The 16617-nt window shown below is 39.0% G+C and overlaps 2 protein-coding genes and 1 long non-coding RNA gene across 13 annotated transcripts in view; 2 read left to right on the plus strand and 1 right to left on the minus strand.

Annotated features, from left to right (window-relative positions):
- Positions 1 to 16617, plus strand: part of LOC146325062 (uncharacterized) — a 62684-nt gene that overhangs the window by 23100 nt on the left and 22967 nt on the right. The gene's annotated exons all lie outside the window — the stretch shown is intronic.
- On the plus strand, positions 355 to 1950 carry LOC146325063 (rhodopsin). The gene has a single exon (XM_084720815.1). The coding sequence runs from the start codon at positions 545 to 547 to the stop codon at positions 1604 to 1606; it is 1062 nt and encodes a 353-aa protein (XP_084576941.1). The 5' UTR covers positions 355 to 544; the 3' UTR covers positions 1607 to 1950.
- LOC146325064 (membrane-associated guanylate kinase, WW and PDZ domain-containing protein 1-like) overlaps positions 7643 to 16617 on the minus strand; it is a 136980-nt gene continuing 128005 nt past the window's right edge. For 10 of the 11 annotated variants that reach the window (XM_084720783.1, XM_084720786.1, XM_084720781.1 and 7 more), the window contains 5 exons: positions 14544 to 14631; positions 14354 to 14414; positions 12317 to 12460; positions 11355 to 11493; positions 7643 to 9775 (listed from right to left, as the gene is read on the minus strand). In XM_084720783.1, the coding sequence (XP_084576909.1) occupies positions 8670 to 9775; positions 11355 to 11493; positions 12317 to 12460; positions 14354 to 14414; positions 14544 to 14631 (1538 nt within the window). In that variant the 3' untranslated portion in view covers positions 7643 to 8669. Of the gene's footprint in view, positions 9776 to 10610; positions 10703 to 11354; positions 11494 to 12316; positions 12461 to 14353; positions 14415 to 14543; positions 14632 to 16617 lie in introns of all 11 variants that reach the window. The other variant, XM_084720791.1, reaches the window with a different exon arrangement.

Consider the following 16617-nt stretch of genomic DNA (forward strand, 5'->3'; position numbering starts at 1 on the left):
GGATGGATGTTTTTAGAAGAAAAGATGTCCTTGATCTTATACTTTTAACTTAATGTTTACTCTTCATTCATAGATTATATTAGTTTGATGCTTAAATTCACATCCATATATGAGACATTTAGTACCTGCAATCCCCTTCACCTACACGTTTTTGCTTAAGGAGTTGGGAGCACCTGGAAGAAATCTAGGAAATATAAAAATACCAGACATTCAAACTGTTCACAGAAACATTTACTTCCAACAGCATCTTTTAAATTCACTTCATACAAAAAGATGAATTATTTATGTCGTAATCATATGTGATAGGCATGAGCAGGTGTAACCTTAATATCTTGATGAGTGGTCAGTTATGTTTGCAGTGGTGGCTGGATTAGATATTAACTGTGGCCTAAATCACTTTGTGCTGACGGATTTGGAAAGTGATAATCCAAGGTGTGCCTTTAAAAGCCAGACCTGGCTCCATTAGTAGCAAGGTCCCTCTCCATCACTCTCCTGAGCAGCCAGAAGAAACCACCGGGGCTGATCGCAACCGCAAGCCGCAACCATGAACGGCACAGAGGGACCATTTTTCTATGTCCCTATGGTTAACACTACCGGCATTGTCCGGAGTCCTTATGAATATCCTCAGTACTACCTTGTCAACCCAGCAGCCTATGCTGCCCTGGGCGCCTACATGTTCCTGCTCATCCTTCTGGGCTTCCCCATCAACTTTCTCACTCTGTACGTCACCATCGAACACAAGAAGCTGCGGACCCCCCTAAACTACATCCTGCTGAATCTCGCTGTGGCTAACCTCTTCATGGTCTTTGGAGGATTCACCACAACGATGTACACCTCTATGCATGGCTACTTCGTCCTAGGACGCCTCGGCTGCAATCTGGAAGGATACTTTGCTACCCTCGGCGGTGAGATTTCGCTCTGGTCTCTGGTTGTTCTGGCTGTTGAAAGGTGGATGGTCGTCTGCAAGCCCATCAGCAACTTCCGCTTTGGAGAGAATCACGCTATTATGGGTTTGGTCTTCACCTGGTTTATGGCCAATGCTTGCGCCGCTCCCCCTCTTGTCGGCTGGTCTCGTTACATCCCTGAGGGCATGCAGTGCTCATGCGGAGTCGACTACTACACACGTGCTGAAGGCTTCAACAATGAGTCCTTTGTCATCTACATGTTCATCTGCCACTTCTCAATTCCACTGACTGTCGTGTTCTTCTGTTATGGCCGTCTGCTCTGTGCTGTCAAGGAGGCTGCTGCTGCCCAGCAGGAGTCTGAGACCACCCAGAGGGCTGAGAGGGAGGTCACCCGCATGGTCGTTATCATGGTCATCGCCTTCCTGGTATGTTGGCTGCCCTATGCCGGTGTGGCCTGGTGGATCTTCACACATCAGGGCTCTGAGTTCGGACCTGTCTTCATGACCCTCCCGGCCTTCTTTGCCAAGAGCTCCTCCATCTACAACCCAATGATCTACATCTGCATGAACAAGCAGTTCCGCCACTGCATGATCACCACCTTGTGCTGCGGGAAGAACCCCTTCGAGGAAGAGGAGGGAGCATCTACTGCCTCCAAGACCGAGGCCTCCTCTGTGTCCTCCAGCTCTGTGTCTCCTGCATAAAAGGGCCATCAGCACAGGCTCCATGATCTACCATCCAAGAAGAAGACTTCTGCTCCCCTCGGGAAACGACTGAAGGCTAACGTCTACAGAAATAACTTCCTTTTTGTATTTTTACAAACGAGTTGGTTCAACCTAAAGACAGTTGCAGGAAAGGTCAGCCCATTACAGAGTTTTTCCTGTATGTACAGAATATCCAACTTAACTATCTATGAGATTTTTTTTCCTCAGAGGAAAGGGAAAAAATATTAATCTTTGACAGTTGGATCCTATATGATACTGGCTTATTTTTGAATGTAGAGGCATGTAATCAAGGCAACGTAAAATAAATCGCACTTTGCAAATGACATCCTGTTTATGTTTTACTTGCAAATTGGGTGACAAAGTTCATATGAATGTAGTATATTTAATCAAATGAATAAATGTGAATGACCTATTCAGAATGCATTTATGTCTTGAGTCAATTTCTACTTTAGAGCTCTTATTCTACGGACTACTGCTCTTAAGCTTCAGAACTTGATGGTACAGACTTAGAGCTACCCAGAAACCTGAAATAGTATTTGAATTTCCTTTGTAGAGGTATCTGCGTTGCAAAAATAATCTTCTTTCAATCACAGGTCACCTTGGACTTAGAGCTTGGCTCACCTAAGGGATTATGACATTATTAATCAGGGATGAATATACACATGACACAACACCAACTTTATCTGATGACGAATATTAATCACATTAATTAAAGGTTAACACAGACAAAGACTTATTGGATAACACAAATCGGTATTACCAAGAGACACCTTGATGCAAAGGTTATGGAAAGGAAATAATTGCTCCTCATTTGTGTTCCTTACTTCTATTATATCAGACATAAACCTTTCATTAAGTATTTGCTTATAATTGCTAAATAGAGGGACTTAAAGTGTTACCAGTTATGACTGATGACAAATATGCTACACTAGTAAATATTAAGTATTTACTAAAAAAAAAAATATTCTTAAAGCTTTGTTCAGGGAATGAAATTGGCAAGGACAGATGTTGGCTGTGGCAGGTAAAATTTCCCTCTGCCACTTCACCTGCCATCATAGCAGATAGGTTTTTCTTATATTACTAAGCATTATTTAAAGAAAAACAAAAAAACAATTCTTGAGAATAGATTAAGGTTATATGATATATACTCCATATTACTATATATATATAAGATACTAGTTACTCAGTATTTACAGTTCTAAACCATTTGTAACAAATAAATATTGAGTGGACAGTAGAAAGATTTAATGGCCTGCCACAGTTGCAAGCAAGGAAAATGTCATTTCAGACCCTGTACGTACTAGGACGTCATAGTGTTTTATAAACTATTCCTAAAAAATCTTATATAACTAATACATGCTAAATAGGGTGAATTAGAGAAAACTGTTACAAAGAAACAGTTATCAGGATAATCATTGGGAGAAAAAAACATTTAGAACAAAGATTTTCTGTTATGATACACTAATTCAGTAATACCCTACAGCAGAGGTTCGCTATTTTTTCTCAGATAGAAAGATATGCACATATCAAGAGTGTTTCACTTTTAATGCGTGCGTAAAATAAAATGCAGTTTCTGATTATTTTAAATAATATACAGTAAGACATAAATAATAGAAAATATAAAATAGGGAGACCCTGGTAGCTCATATGGTAGAGCGTGCACACAATTTACTGAGGCTGTCAGTCCTCTTCAGCGGCTGTGGTCAGTTCAAACCTGTGGCCCCTTGTTTCATGTCATACCCTCTCTCTACCCCGAATCCAGTGTATCTTCAGATCTCCCTATGTAATTAAGGTGAAAAAGCTTGAAAAAAAAATTGTAGAAAAATGAAGATATAAAATAGGCCTAATAAAAATATGAAACAAACAATATAATAATCATATAATAATAATAATCATCAACTTAGCCTAGGACTTGAATATGATAGAGAGACAGTGTCCACTGGAACCTGACCGATATGGGATTTTTGAAACTGATACCAATTTTAGAGAGAGAAATTTCCTGATTACTGTTATGGTGGATTATATAGTGAATTTTTATCTGCAATAAAAATAGACCTATTCTGTGACGATTGTATTATGCTTTTGCACCAATATGACTATGCAAGTCAACAGAAGGCTGTTTTCATAAAGAAATAACTTTATTAAAGAATATTTTGATATTTGATTTAAGATATTAAATTATTTATCATACATTGTCAACCAACTGTAGAAATGAACACGGAGAAAATAAAGAATAAATAAAAATAAAATAAATGGCTAAATAAATATCGGTAACTGTCAATTTTAGATTTAAAAATTACAATATTAATATATAAATGAAGAAAGTTTCATCACGTATGTAAGTTTATCATGTCATCTGTATCATGATAATTTAAATATATGAATCTGAAAACTTTTCAGAGCCCCCCCCTGACAAAGTGCCATGGACCTATGTGACAACCTCTGCTTTATAGTAACTACTGCAGTCTAAACAGTGGACAGATATTACAGATAATAATTTGGTAGTTTAAGGAGTTTAGACTCACTTTAGATCTGAGCTGTGATCTAGCTTCATTATTCTACTATGTTCTAGGCTTTTTTTCACTCTGTGAAAGACATAATGATGAGTTGTACCTTAACAGTAAATGATAGAAACTCAATTGATGACATGAGCTCCTCCTCCTCCTCAGTTCTTCGTTGTGCAGTACACCACGCCAGAGAAAAACAAACACCTCAAGATCTCTCCTATAATGACCTTCATGCGTAACTATAGCAACCATCATACCGGTGGATCTTTTGTGGAATACAGATATAGTCACTGAGCAGTCTAAAGTCAAGCTTCAGCAGAGAGCTCAAGAAAAAATAAATCAATCACTCGCTGCTTTGATTTAGCACAAAAAAAGAAGAGCTTTTATCACTGTCGTTACACAATAATGCTCTAAAAATTTGATAAGGGTATTTGAAGAATATTGGCTAGATTTTGTTCACACAGACAAGACACCATTTAAATAAATAAATTCTAATTGGGGAAGCACAAGAAATATCGAGGCAGATAAATTATATTAATATCTAATTTGACAGATTATGTCAAAGCATTTAAAATGAATTCTTAGGCAAAATGCTTTACGAAAACCAAAGTATATTTGTGAAATTAATTCATGTGCTGAAGTTGTGAAGAGAGAAAACTGTTCTTTTTATTTAATAGGTATACCAGTTAATGTTGGTTAGGTCAGAGCTGTGGTTACAAATTTTAGTAATTTTCCGTAACTGTTAGTTGAAAGTGCTAACGATCGATTAATCATTAACTAATAAGGTACAAAACGCATGTTAATTTTCTTTTTTTTCCCAATTTTTTTAATCACATCAGCTAAAAAAAATCCCCAAAATCCATATCCTCTATGCCCAGTTCCAATCTTAAAGTTCAGATAATCCAGTAAGAATCAGCCCCTTTAAGCAGTTACCAGGTTCTATAAAGTGTCCATATCCTGTCAGTTTTTACTATAGAATGATTATACTGTCCCATTTGAGATAACAAAGTCTATCAGTGGAATGATTAATGTTATTGCAGCACTACCTATAACTTTCATTAAAAGAACATGGATTGTTCTTTTGTTGGGGTGTATAAATTGAGACTGTATTGCTTGTAGGGGTGTGCCAGATCACATTGTTCATGATAACATTGTTGTAATTTAAAAAAAAAAAAAGAAAAAAATCATACCGTGATAATGGCAGTATTACAAGTTGTTGACAAAATGACATCATACTGTTACAGCAACAATAAACATGACTGGACGCAAAAGTAACTTTGCTTCAGGCTCTGCAGTGGAGGAATTAGTTCCAAAAGGGGGAGCAACTTAATTATTGTGGTTTGGTTACAAAAGACCAAATGTACATTAACACCACACTAATATGTGAGAATTGCAAGAAGGCTGTAACAGCAAAAGGAGGCAATCAATGAGGAGCACTAAAAATCCTGAGAGCAGAGCTCAACAGCTCTTCTGCGTTCTAAACCAAAAATATTTTTCAGCATTTTGTCATATTGTCAAGAATAGCATTAGTGCACATTACCCTGAATTATCGTGATATTATTTTATTGCCTACTCCGAGTACAAATAGGATGAAATGCCTTTGTAAGTAGGCAAGGAGTGGAATACAGTTGACAGCCCATACTACTGACTTCTTTTGTTTGTTTTTTTTAACGCTGTTCTATTTCCTTGTTACTTTTGTGGATTTTAGAAGTGTGTGAACTAGTGTACAATCACCTCTGTATTGTAGTAAAACTGTCCATGTTCAATAAAACAAAGGCTCTGAAGCTGCGCATTATAACATAGTGTGACCATGATTGACACACCAGAGAGATTTGATCAAAAAGACCGTAGAAACTCAAAGGCCTCTCCAGAGACATTACTGAACAACGGCTGTGCAAAAATATGAAATCCTTTTGAATTTGTATGGAAAACTTTATTTGATAATAAAAATAGCATTCACAGACTTCTTTTGATAGCTACATATACATTGTAATCCATCTCAAGGAAAGAAGCTGGATAAGTCCACATCTACTTGTACTTAGACTAATGTTATGTATAGCTTCATGGGTCAAATAAAGCTATGAACAATGTAGTATTTATATATGCATAGTTTTATAAAAAAGATTGGCCCATATACATGTACTGCTTTTATCAACACAGAGACAGCATTATGTCCGGAGCACATTGCAAGAACTAATGCTTGAAGAACACAGACTGCATACAAGTGCTTTATAATACAAAGGCAGGCTAACCATCGAGAGAGATTCAAACCATCAAACAGTTTCTGATTGACCAAATACAGTCTTTCATTTTAAAATGTCTTTACATTCCTGATCCAGAGTAAATCAACATATTTCCCATAAATCATCAGGTCCATTTCAGAGATATAAACACAATATCACATTCCTCACTGCTGAGGTTCTTCATAAATTTCTCTTTTGTACAAGAAAAAGGCAACATTTTATTCCTTGACAGGTTCCTAATAGTTACATTGGAAAAAATCTTTACAGGTGATGGCCAACAGGTTAACTTCTTAAATGTGTTTGTTTTTTTTTTCTTCTTTTTTTGTTAATACAGTACCATGGCGACAACAGTGATCAAACAATGCATTTGTTGTGGTTTATCCAATATATTTTTAGTTCTCTAATGAAACATAAAACAGAGAATACACACAAAACACATTATAAAGCAGCAGTCAGACTCCAGTGGCGTGACAGCATGGCTCAGCATGGCAGATTGGTCGTCTCCTGTACCGGGACTCTCCATTTATTACCAACACAACAAACCACATCAGCTCTTTGTGTCAGGACCCAGGAGGTGGTTGGTGCGCAAATGTAGGTTTCATCAACTTGAGGACAGGGCTAACAATTACTGTGGGTTTACAGTGTATGTTCCTTATCGATAATTCTCGCTCAGACCTGTCGGATAGATAGAAGTGGTTAAACTACACTTAGATTTACACATGCATCTTGCACAGGGATAATTTACACGTTTGTTTTTAAACTTCTTTTTTGGGGCATATCTGATAAATCATATTTTATGGCAGCTTCAAGCTGGTATCCTGGCATAATGCAGACTCCCCAACACTGTGAAAACACAAAGTTGACAAAACTCAAAATTTCAGGGCAACTAAATGCAACAGATTTTTGAGACCAACTCAGAGTAAGTTTTGAGAAAGTTTTACCACCTGCTGATCTTTTGTCGAGAACTTTTCTTCTGCAGATAAGCCTGAGTTTGAGAATCCCCAAAAATTGTATTTCAAAAATTACTGAGTAAATTAATTAAAGTGAAAGCAAATAATTATTAAGATTTTTAATATTTTCAGTTAAAACCATTTCATTTTCAGGCACCCAAATAATGACAAATACGGTTCACAGTTCACTATGACCAATTTTTGAAATACAACTTTTTTGAGTTCCAAAACTCAAAGATTAAAGTTGATTTAAAGAAGAAAAGTAAAATCTGTTGAGTAATGTGCCTGAAATTTTGTCTCAACTTTTTTTGTGTGTGTGTAAAGTACAAAATTGAAATTGTAATGAGCAACAAACTTAGATTTAGACTTTCTCCCACATCAGAGGATCTAGCAGAAAAGTTTTGCCTGTAGCTGAAAGTGAGTCAGGTTCCTTCCCTGCTACATCAGCACACACTGAGGAACAAAGGGCCAAAGTATTCAAGTTATTTTTATAATCTTAATCCAAGTGAGAAACCAGTAACACCATCCCCAGTTTTCACATCAGTCGTCTGATTTCTTTCACTAATTTTGGGAGTGTGTGTGTGTATTTAGGCAAAGGACGGTGAGCTGCCACACATTTCAATCAGGATGCAACACAACTAAGGGTACAGCATGCTTCTCCCAGGTACAGTGTGCACTTCTACCTTGGTCCTTAAAGGTTTTAATGAAGCTTGCTCAAGAATATGTGCCAAATTAAAAATAAATAGTGATCAAATGCAAAAAAGTCATATATTATTTATATAATTATCACTCTACTTTTACCATCAGATCTTAAATTTAGATTTTTTTGCCTTTAAGTCCAACGTGACTTTCACAGTTCTTGTGAACCATCAGTGTCTTGTGCTATAGTTTGTTCAATAAAGCAATTCAGGAATGGAAAAGACATCTAAAAACAAGTTGAAAACAAGCTTAGTAGTTAGAAGTTACCACAACTGGAAGAATGTCTCATACCTCTGAGGGAACAAATATTTAGATTCAGCAATGCCTACAAAAAAGCAATATCACTGATTTTATATGCAGGCACATACAATACCTTTACTATAGTACAACAACTTCTGTTATGTTCAAAATAACTATAACAATGACGAAACAACCAGTATGAACTGATAGAAGGATTGTACTCCTGCTGTTTTAAGAATCTCTGGATGGGATCACAAGTAGTTTTAAGTCAATCAAATCAATCAATCAATCAGTCAACCAAATAAAGCACAAGAGTTAGTATCCTCAGAACTCCAATTCCAGTGTATGGTACATAGTTTGCACAGATAGAGGAGAGAGTGGCGAGGGGGATCTCTGCTCTGCTCTAGATGCTGAGGTCTTTGGGGCTTTCTTTGTACAGCCTCCTCTTGGGCTCAGGGAGCTGGTTCGGGCTGTGGCCTGCTGCGTTATTGTTATGGCCTGTGTTGTTGTAGGCAGCGTTGTTGTGTGCAGCGTTGTTCTTCATCATGCTGTAGTAGTCCTTCAGTCTGGGTGCTGCTGCATAGTTCAGCTCATCCCGACTGTAGTTGCTGTCAGGGGAAGAGTCCCGCTCCACTCGGTATCGTCTCTCCGGTGTCCCATTCATCCAATATCTCTCCTCCCTCCTCTCTGAGGAAGAGTCTCTCAGGAGGTTGCCGTTCTTTGTGGCTCTATCGTATGTGCGGCCCCTGGAAAGAGACAAGGAATCCCCATTGTTGTTGGCACGCTCAGGGGTTGAGGCCTCCCTGACTCGCTCAGCCATCTGTGAGTCCTTGAGGAGCTTCCGCTCATAGAACTTGCGTTCAGGGGTGACTGCGAGGAACCCTCCATCGTCGTACTCCCTCTCAGGTGTACGGTCACGATGGGCTCGCTCTGCCCTGCGGTCCATCGACTTGGCCCGTCGACGGTCAGGAGACGAGGCGCGCTTTTGGGTTGGCGAGCGATCGAGGGAGCCACGGCGCTGTGGACGGAACCTCCCGTCCAAAGTAGAACTGCTGCTCGAGAGCTCTCGCCCCCTCAGTTTCTCGGCGGCCGCAGCCTTCTTCCCCGAGCTGTCTTTCCTCAGAGTCTTTAGGAGTTTAGAGATGCCGCTCTCCGACTCGGACTTCTTGACTTTGCGGCCTCGGCTCTTCTTGTTGCCACTGCTACTGCTGTTACCGTTTTCTGGAGACTGCTGTCTGGGGGTACTTTGACTGTGATTGTTATTCCAGGTGTGATGATGGTGGGGGTTAAATTGCCGGCCTTGGTAGTCCATCTGATCTGACCCAGCCCTGTCCCTGTTCCTGTCCCTGTCTCGGCCACGCGCAGCCTCCTCCTGGCGTGATGGTTTGTGAAGGTCTGGTGGATAACTGGACTCCAATGAGGTGTGATATCTGCTGTTAGGTGGCAGCATTCTCACTTCCGGAGTGTTTTGTGCCCCGGGTGTGGGAGGGTGCCCGTCACTGCTGCCGTCTGCAGGAGAGGAGAAGATAAGAGAAGCTTGTTGACTAGAAATATCTTAAAAAGAGGAATGAGGTTTACACCAATAACATGTGACAATTAGTGTGTTCAGCAGACATGACTTTCCTTGTTGGTTCATGTGAGCACTTGCATTGATGTGACAGAAAGTCAATGCAGAGATTTATGGAAATCATGCATACATGTGCTCTTTCATATACTATAAACAATATATCCCCAGAAACAATCAGGCTGATTGATGTGCAACATTGTGTTTTACATCTATACACATAAAATGCATTGAAGCAATAAATCACTTCAACACGTTTTCTCTATAGGGCTGCGGGTTGAGACACAAGGTGATGTCAGCAACAACAGCAGGTGCAACACATCGGCAAGTGTGGGTCAAGGGTTATCAAAGACACAGCAAGCACCTGGGAAATCAGTCAAAACAAAATGGTGAACAACTCAATGTGTATCGTTGGGAAGAACAAACCAAAAGCAAAAAACAAGTGTGTTTGGCTGCAGGTCTGCCAAAATAGAGACGGGTTGCTATGGCAGCAGCATGTGATGAGCCGTGGCATTAAATTAGTCCCAGTAAAAATATTTGGCATGGGGCTAGCGAAGGAGGAAGGTTTGTATGTGTATAAATTCACAGAAGTTAAATTAAGTAAAGTTTAATTCAGGCATGACAAAACATAGAGCATGCACACTATGTAAACACACCCGTGCGCAAACACACACACGAAGTGGGATTCAGGTAGGGATGAGCTGGAAGGAAGGGTGGATAAAATCGAAAGGAAAAAAGATGACAAGGAGCGTGGATTGGGACAGACTTTTGGCTACAAACCGTGGTCTGATTTTGGCCCATTAGGTAGAAACAGGGCTCTCCCATCTTGTCATTCCTCATTGTACCAACAGCGAGATGAGGAGCCATCATCGCTGGAGAGAGGAGGAAGAGCCCAGCAACAAGAGACGATCAGAGAGAAAGAAGGAGGAATAGAGAGGAGAAAACAAATAAAACAGACACGAGAGGCTGTTTTACAGTGCATCTTAATAAGAGAGAAAAAGGGGTTCGTTGTGAATGACAAGAAAATATTACACTTCATACAGTCTGAAAAACCATCAGAGAGGGAAGAAAATGTAAGAATTAAACCTCAGATAAACCAGAAAATAATGCTGAGAAATACAACAATATGTCTCAAACTGTGAAAGGAATAATCCATCAGCCGAACATACAGCTCTTGGGGGGGATATTACTGAAGCTGTAAAACATTGATACTCTATAGTATCTGTGCTACAGGTCCTATAGAGTATCAATCAGCATGCTAATGTGTCAACCATTCCTTGTTAATCAATACTAATTAACAGCTCAACAGGTGGCTATAAATTAATAGATCAGAAAGAATGATTCTCTGATACATGTTTATGATCCACAGTAATAACATTAACGAAAACATCCCAGTGTAGCACGAAGCAGATAAGAAGCTTTATTTCTACTCTGTGGTCTACAGTCTACAGTTGGAACAATAATAAGATTTTAGTACTGGCATTAGCAGTGTGTTTTTTGCTGGAAGAGTAGAAACAAACCTACCATATTCAGGTACAGATCCATCTCCTCGTTTGAGGACTAGCCGCGCCCTCCGGCCACCATTCTTGATCAGTTCAATGGCACGCGAATGCTTCATGTTCTTTGTGCTCTCACCATTAATCTCCAGGATCTCATCTCCCACCTAAAACAAGAAAGGAGTCATTGTCACAGCTAGCTAAAACATTGGTTGTGTGCAAAAAGGAACGTTAGCCTGCCAAGATTTACAGAAGAGAGAAACCAGGGAAAAATAAATTCTGTACCAATTTGATGCCAGCATTCTGAAAAAACGTGACTGTACTCATTTTTCTACAGTACCATAGGCAGTGGGGGATGCATGATGATGGGAGCAGAATATACGCCTACAAGTCTAGCCTGCCATTAAAGAGAAACTTTTCATGTGGATGTCCAGCCAGTGTTGACGGAAAATGTGGTTCTGTTATTACCACTGTAACTTAGTGAAGTAGTGTGGGATCATGGGAGTTGTTGTTTTCATTCCAGCAATCACATTCACATGCTTGAGTTATTCATGTTATCTTTATTCACATTGCTGACTCACCACACCGTTACCTTGAATAAAATTACGGATTCCTTTCAAAATATATAGCATGTACATAATGTGCAGAAGCATTTTTAGACATTTAATATGGAAATTTTGCATATTATAATTTTAAACAAATATTTACAGACTATTTGTCTTTCACCATGTCAGTTAATTTTAACTACTGCTTGCACTCTGAGTTCAGAAACCGCTTTTGCACTCCATTACTTTCCAGACAGTGATTCGTGTCAGGCTTAGTAAATATTCCCCTCAGTCTTTTGTCCGAGATGCTTTTCACGTGGCAAAGAAAAGTACAATGGCTGAATTTTTACTGTGGCATCAAATTGGGTAGTAATAATCATGGGATTTCACTGGTATTGTGACACTCCTACTGTCATCACAAGTTCAACTTTTAATGGTTTCATACCCTCATCTTGCCATTTCTGACAGCAGCCCCGTCCTCCGCTAGTCTCAACACATACAGGTCCATGTTGTACTCCCGTCCTCCTCTCAGGCTGAAGCCGAAACCTTTACTGTCCCGCTCGAGGTCCACAGAGTAGAACTCAGCATCCTATCAGACAGAAAAGGCGAGATAAAGAGAGAGTCACCAGAGAGAAGGACTGACTAATCCATGGCGCACAAGGGAGTCAAAAGGTGAGTCCAAACTTCAGGACTAATCAAGCCATGTCCCACAAAAACTCACAAAATGTCAATGGCAGTACAATACCCTAGAATCCATGAATAATTAATGCCACACCAGCCTGTGAGCAGGGTACAGATCACTAAGCAAGGGCACCGCAAGGGCTGGACTAACACCAAAACTCACCATACTCATCAAAAGTTCCCTCCCAGCAGAAGTATGGTCTTTCCCAAAATCATCTTCTCTGGCACTCACACATCCAAATCTTCATTCATAATGAAACTACTCACTCATTCATTTAAAGGTCAGAATTTTACTGTATAACAAAAGAGGGTAAATTCAAGTGAGGAGCATGGAAAACCTTGCTAAAATCATCTAGTTGACTGCACATTAATGACAAAGGTAAAGTAAAGTAGGTGGGAGTGTTTTGTGCCTGAGATATCTATGTTTATATGAAATAGAAAAAGTGAAAAATATGACTTTAAAATGTCAACAAAAAGTAAGACATTAAAGGCACTGTTTGTGCAACATAATCTTTAACTTTAATACGCAGTTTGACAGAATTTTTACGGCTCAATATCTTGTCATTATGTTGAAACAAAGGCATGGAAATCTGCCTTGATCAAACGGCTTGATAAGCTACTGCTTACTTTTTCGGGATAGCATAAATTGATTCTTCATGCTGTACTGATGAAACGTAACAATGGACATTTGAGTATATTGGTCAAAGACTTACTGTGCTAAAAGAGCAGGAAGACTGCAGCAACAAAGCTGAGTTTTAGATGTGCGAGAGTATTTGCCGTTTGATTTATGGCCTTTTTCTCCTCTAGTAGACAATGGTTATCTCAATTGTAATGGGACTGAAATCCATTATAACCAACGAGAGACACCAATAATTTTGGCGCTAGTTTGGCAAAATGTGAACTTAGGTAAAAAGTTTAAGTAAGTTTAATGCAACTTAAGCCTTCCTTAACTGTAACACTTGCCCCCTGCATTTTGTGTGGTGATTCCTACATTTTTTTGTTGCTGTTTTATTTTTTAGTCTGCCTTTTGTGTTTCTTCTATAGGGATCATATCATCTGTTTCAGTAGTAAACCCATAATTCAGTAGCCCCGACATATCTGTAGCTAGATGGTGGTGAGTAAGCCTACTGTTTGCTGTGTTTGCTGAACTAAAAGACACACATGGGCCATAGTTAATGTCAAACCTTGATGATGCTGGTGACCTGGTAGTGGGTTGGTAGAGCATGTGCCCCATGTACCATGTACCCTTTGCTGCATGTCTCCCCACTCTCTCTCATATTTCCTGTCATATCTTCAGCTGTACTACCAATAAAGTCACAATGTACACATTGCCACACTCCTGTGTCAGATGTATGCATGCGTGATGTACATCGGCTGTATATTGGATGTTTACTGCCAATATTCTTCATCAGAACGGCTCTTTAGCTGTCAGAAATCCCCTCCCCTAACTCCTCTCCGAAGAATTTGGGAGAGCAGTGTCCAGCAATTTATGTAACTTTTCAAAATCAACAATCCGATATTCACACCCACTTCACACCGTGATTGGCTACAGTTGAAGTTCTCTCTCTTTTTACATTCTTTGCACCATTATTTCTGTCACTATTTATGTGAACAACTGAATGCGACACCATGAATGTGTTCCAGGAGATGTTATTTGGCAACCCAGATAAAAAAAGACTTTATATAGACTTCTTACCACTAGCTTTCCTCTGGTGTGTGATCTTAAATGACAGATACTTGGGAAGTGATGTGTATAAACTGAGACCGTCATTAACTGTGAAGTGGAAAGATCTATTCTTACCTGTGTTGTCTGAGTTTGTGTGGGTGGAGGAGGAGGAGCGCCTTTCGACTTTGAGTTATTCCTTTAAAAAAAAGAGAGATCAGAATTAATAAATGTGATGTGTTAGAATAATATATTCTAGGAAGAGACATGCATATATGCATTTCTGTTCTTTTTTTTTTTTTTAAATGGATGCATTATCATCACCTACCGGGACTCTGTGGACTGTTGAGGTGTGTGTGTGGTGGTGATGGTGGCGATCTTCTCAGCATTAGTCAGCAGAGAAGCATTGGAAGATTCTGGAAAGAGACACAGAAATAAAATTAAAAAAGAACTAAACTAAAATAAAGTGACTGCTTTTGTTAAATTCATTTGTCCACAGCTGTGCTTTTTAAAAGACACTCTAGAGAACAAAATGTTACTGTCCACAAGAGTCCACTGAACCGCCCAGAGGCTACTCTATTCAACCTGATACTAACTGCCTCTGATGTTGTCATTTGCCATTTGCTCACGGACAACACTGGCCCCAACTGCACAGAAGAAAAACAGCAGCAATGAAAAAAAAAACAAAAAACTCCCGACTTGCATCATTTCGTTTAATCTTTTCCAGGAGAGGAAAAAAACAAAGACAACTGTCTTTTCTTGCCTTTTTTCACTTCCATCTTCTAACCAGCCGAGAACACTGCTGCACACATTAGTTTCCACCGACTCTGGTAGTACAGCTCTGTATGTGTTTAGCAAGAACATCACCCTGACTCATTCGTCTCAGGCTCTTTACTCACTCTCCACTCATTATTTGAAGAAATAGTTTCCTCACAGCCACTTCTTTCCCTTTCTCTACAGTTTTCTGTAGCCAGACACATCTTTTATGATATTGAACTGAACCAGTACATGCCATTACTCTCATATTACAAGGCCAGGACATATTTTCTACTTGGAAACCTTGCATCATGTACGTACAAGTAGAGATGTTCCAGTCCATTTTTTTTAAATTCAATTCTGATTTTGATCTATATTTGGATATCTGCCGAAATCAATACCAGTGCTCTTTTTTCTTAATGTTTATGATTATTTAGAAGTAGTAGTCGTAGTACTATAGTATGATTGTATTACAAACTGAACTTCAGTGTGGAAAGCTTGTGTAGTATATGAAATATAACTTGTGTAATGACACTCTTCAACTTTTTTGGCCGTTGTAGGATTCTGGCTTGTGACATTTGCATATGCAGCTGATTAATTTCCCATGATGCTATTTTATGTTAGTGTTTGTAATGGGTTTGTCATGCCTTTGTAATGCGATTGAAATATGTTTGTTGAGAACATGGTGGTTTATAGTGGTTTGTGTTGGTAATAGTAATTTTTGTGCTTGTTTATTGTTTTACCATGAGTGAAGTGGCTAGTACATTTTTGAACAGTGTTATTCAGCTCTCTATCCTATCTGGATAGGATAGTGCTTTCTAGAACTGCAATGATTAACTGATTATGAATCAATTATTAAATTAATCTTTAAATATTTTGATAATCTGTTCTTCAGTTTAAGTATTTTTTTTGGAGAAAGAATAAAAATAATTTGATTTCAGCTTCTTAAATGTGCATATTTTCTGGTTTATTCATCCCTCTCTCAGAGGAAACTAAATAAGGCTGTGGACTAAACAAGAAATTTGAAGATTTCGCTTTGAGTTTTGATCAGCCTTTGATCAAAATTTGATCACCCATTGTCTGACAATTTATGGACCAAAATTAATCCATTAAACAAGAAAATAATCATCAGATTAATCAATAATAGAAAGTTGTAGCCCTAGTGCTTTCAGATTGATGTTGCATGTCTGATACCCAATGAATACTGGACTCTGGTACCAGTATTACAGTGGATCAGTCCCATCTGTATGTACAAGCACAAATCTCTGGGTTTGTGACCATGTGTGTGTGTTTGTGGGAGCATTTCCCTACTTCTCTCACCTCCAATCTTAATTGGGCTTCACTTTCTGTCTGTATGGATGATATTACAGTAGAGCTCTGTTCAGGGTTTTCATTGGCTGACCAGTGGCTCAGCCAGTAACAAGCACCCTCATTACAGCACTTGACATATAGTATTTTACCCAAAATGTGGAGCTTTGGGTCGCAAACTGCTTGTGCTGCGATATTATGCAGTTCTATTTCCTTTCCTAAACTAAGCTGAAGAGATTAACACCAATGGGAAGCACTTGATTAAATGTGAGCTGTGTTTTTAATCCTTTCAAACTGGCAAAATATTGCAAATGGTGAGATATCCAGTGAAGAAAATA

Source organism: Lutjanus erythropterus, chromosome 6, assembly GCF_056507025.1.
Source record: "Lutjanus erythropterus isolate fLutEry1 chromosome 6, fLutEry1.hap2, whole genome shotgun sequence".
NCBI classification, from domain to species: Eukaryota; Metazoa; Chordata; class Actinopteri; order Lutjaniformes; family Lutjanidae; genus Lutjanus; species Lutjanus erythropterus.

Coding starts and splice junctions, on each gene's coding strand:
- LOC146325063 (XM_084720815.1), top strand. CDS start 545: ATGAACGGCACAGAGGGACCATTTTTCTATGTCCCTATGGTTAACACT.